General features: G+C 48.2%; 1 protein-coding gene across 1 annotated transcript; it reads right to left on the bottom strand.

The window, feature by feature from the left end:
- Positions 1 to 316: 316 nt before the first annotated feature.
- On the bottom strand, positions 317 to 646 carry PHALS_03102 (uncharacterized protein; the record flags this gene model as incomplete). Its single annotated transcript, XM_024721780.1, has 1 exon — positions 317 to 646. One exon carries the CDS (start codon positions 644 to 646, stop codon positions 317 to 319), a length of 330 nt encoding a protein of 109 aa, XP_024572923.1.
- Positions 647 to 1,737: the final 1,091 nt, after the last annotated feature.

The raw sequence follows: 1,737 nt of genomic DNA, 5'->3' as shown, positions 1-1,737 counted from the left end.
CAATCCGACATTTTATCGGCTGCTGTTGGCAACGCAGCCAGCACCGGCGTCCTAATCTGCACTTTTACTAACTGCTGGAGGCAAGCATATAAAAAGGGTTTGCGCGCTGATGAGGAATTTGCCGGCATGCTGGTGATATGTCGTCCAAAACCTCTTGCTGGAGGGTCAACAAGTAAATACTTCGACGTACCTAGCACTTTCGAGATTAAGTTCGATTGATTTACAGTGACGCTAGATGGAGTTACAACCCCGCACTTTCAGAAAGTACCGCGAAAGATCCCAGTGTCTACCTAGGATCATCTCTTGAGCTTCTTGTTTAACATGCAAGCATCTGACTTGCGCTAGGAAGAAAAAGGTCACCGTGCGACAGCTGGTAGTTGAAAGCTGTACTCAGGCATTTTTCAAAGCCATCAGCCGCGACGTGGTAAAAGCTAGCTGTAAGGCCATCCATGTCGGGCGAGGAGCTGGCTTTCATGTGCTTGAGCGCGTAGGTGAATTCAGCTCCAGAAATTATGTTAACCAGCAAAGTTTGGTTTTCTGATGTAAGAACGCTTGTCAATCGTGTCCAGCAGCTCTCGTTGACTGTCAGAATTTGCAATTGGTGGTGGTCCTGTAGGGCTGTCAGTATCACCCATGATAGCTCCATAATAAGCGCTGAAATACTAGTTTCGCGAGATATTGCCTTCTGAATTTCGAACTTCTTCAATACTCACCCGTCGGAGTGATGGGTCGAGCGGATAGGAAAGTACCGGGAAGAAGTCTTGGCATTCTGAACTTGGAACTCAAAAACCGCTTATTGGTTATAGAAACGATACTGGGGCACACAGTCGCGGTGTGTATCTAGTGCAGCGTAAATGGCTTCTTGAGAGATGGTATCTCGTTCAATGCGGTATTTTGCTGATGCTTCGTCTGGCAAATCTTGTGCGGTCGTAATTGCAGCGTCATTTTGATTTCGTAGGTTACGTTGTAGAGACTGGGACTTTCGCCTCATGGACTTCTTTCACAGTTTCTGGACATTGCCCGGGTTCGATGTCGCATGGAGACCTTTGAGAACTTGCTTGGCTTCGCCACGGATTGCATCTACAATATTGGAGTACTCATGAAAGTACTCCAGGAAGCACCAGTAGCCGAATCTACGAGGCTGAACAAAAGCACAAGTTCATTGTCTGTGCTAAGTGGTCACCGGCGCCCTTGAGCTCAAAATTTACACGGCGATGAGGCTTCCGAGAACAAAGCGATGGCAAGTCACTTTTGGCGCGGCTGGTGGCCACAGTAAATGCGTGCATCTTGGTCATGGATGTGCCAGGCATTAACAACACCCAGTTGGCATAGCCAGCTCATACAGGCGCTACACACTGGATGAGCTGAAAGCGTGGTCTGAAAAAGTCAAGGCTGGGGTTGAGGGACGTAATTAGATCACCAAGGGCAATGTGTGTTGCCTTGTCTTCAATACGTTTATTGGAAGATGGTTAAAGCAGATGTCTTTGTCGTGATCGTCCACCCGCGATGATTGCAAATGGGAGTATTGGCGACTTCCAGTCAAACGACCAAATAGCACTCTAAAATAGTCAGTCTTCGAGTTTCCTTTGCCGTGTCGAGACCTGTAGTATAAAGGCAAAATACAGTCATCACCCGCCCGATCAGTGTGTTGACTGTGAAGCCCTGGTCACGTCAGGGTGCATGAGGGCGCTGTTAACAACAGCCCCTCCAACACAACACACACGCTTGCGCGACGAT

This window comes from Plasmopara halstedii (assembly GCF_900000015.1).
Source record: "Plasmopara halstedii genome assembly, contig: Scaffold_208, whole genome shotgun sequence".
Taxonomy (NCBI): domain Eukaryota; phylum Oomycota; class Peronosporomycetes; order Peronosporales; family Peronosporaceae; genus Plasmopara; species Plasmopara halstedii.
Note: the sequence above shows the minus strand (reverse complement) of the source record. Positions and strands in the feature narration are given on the sequence as shown.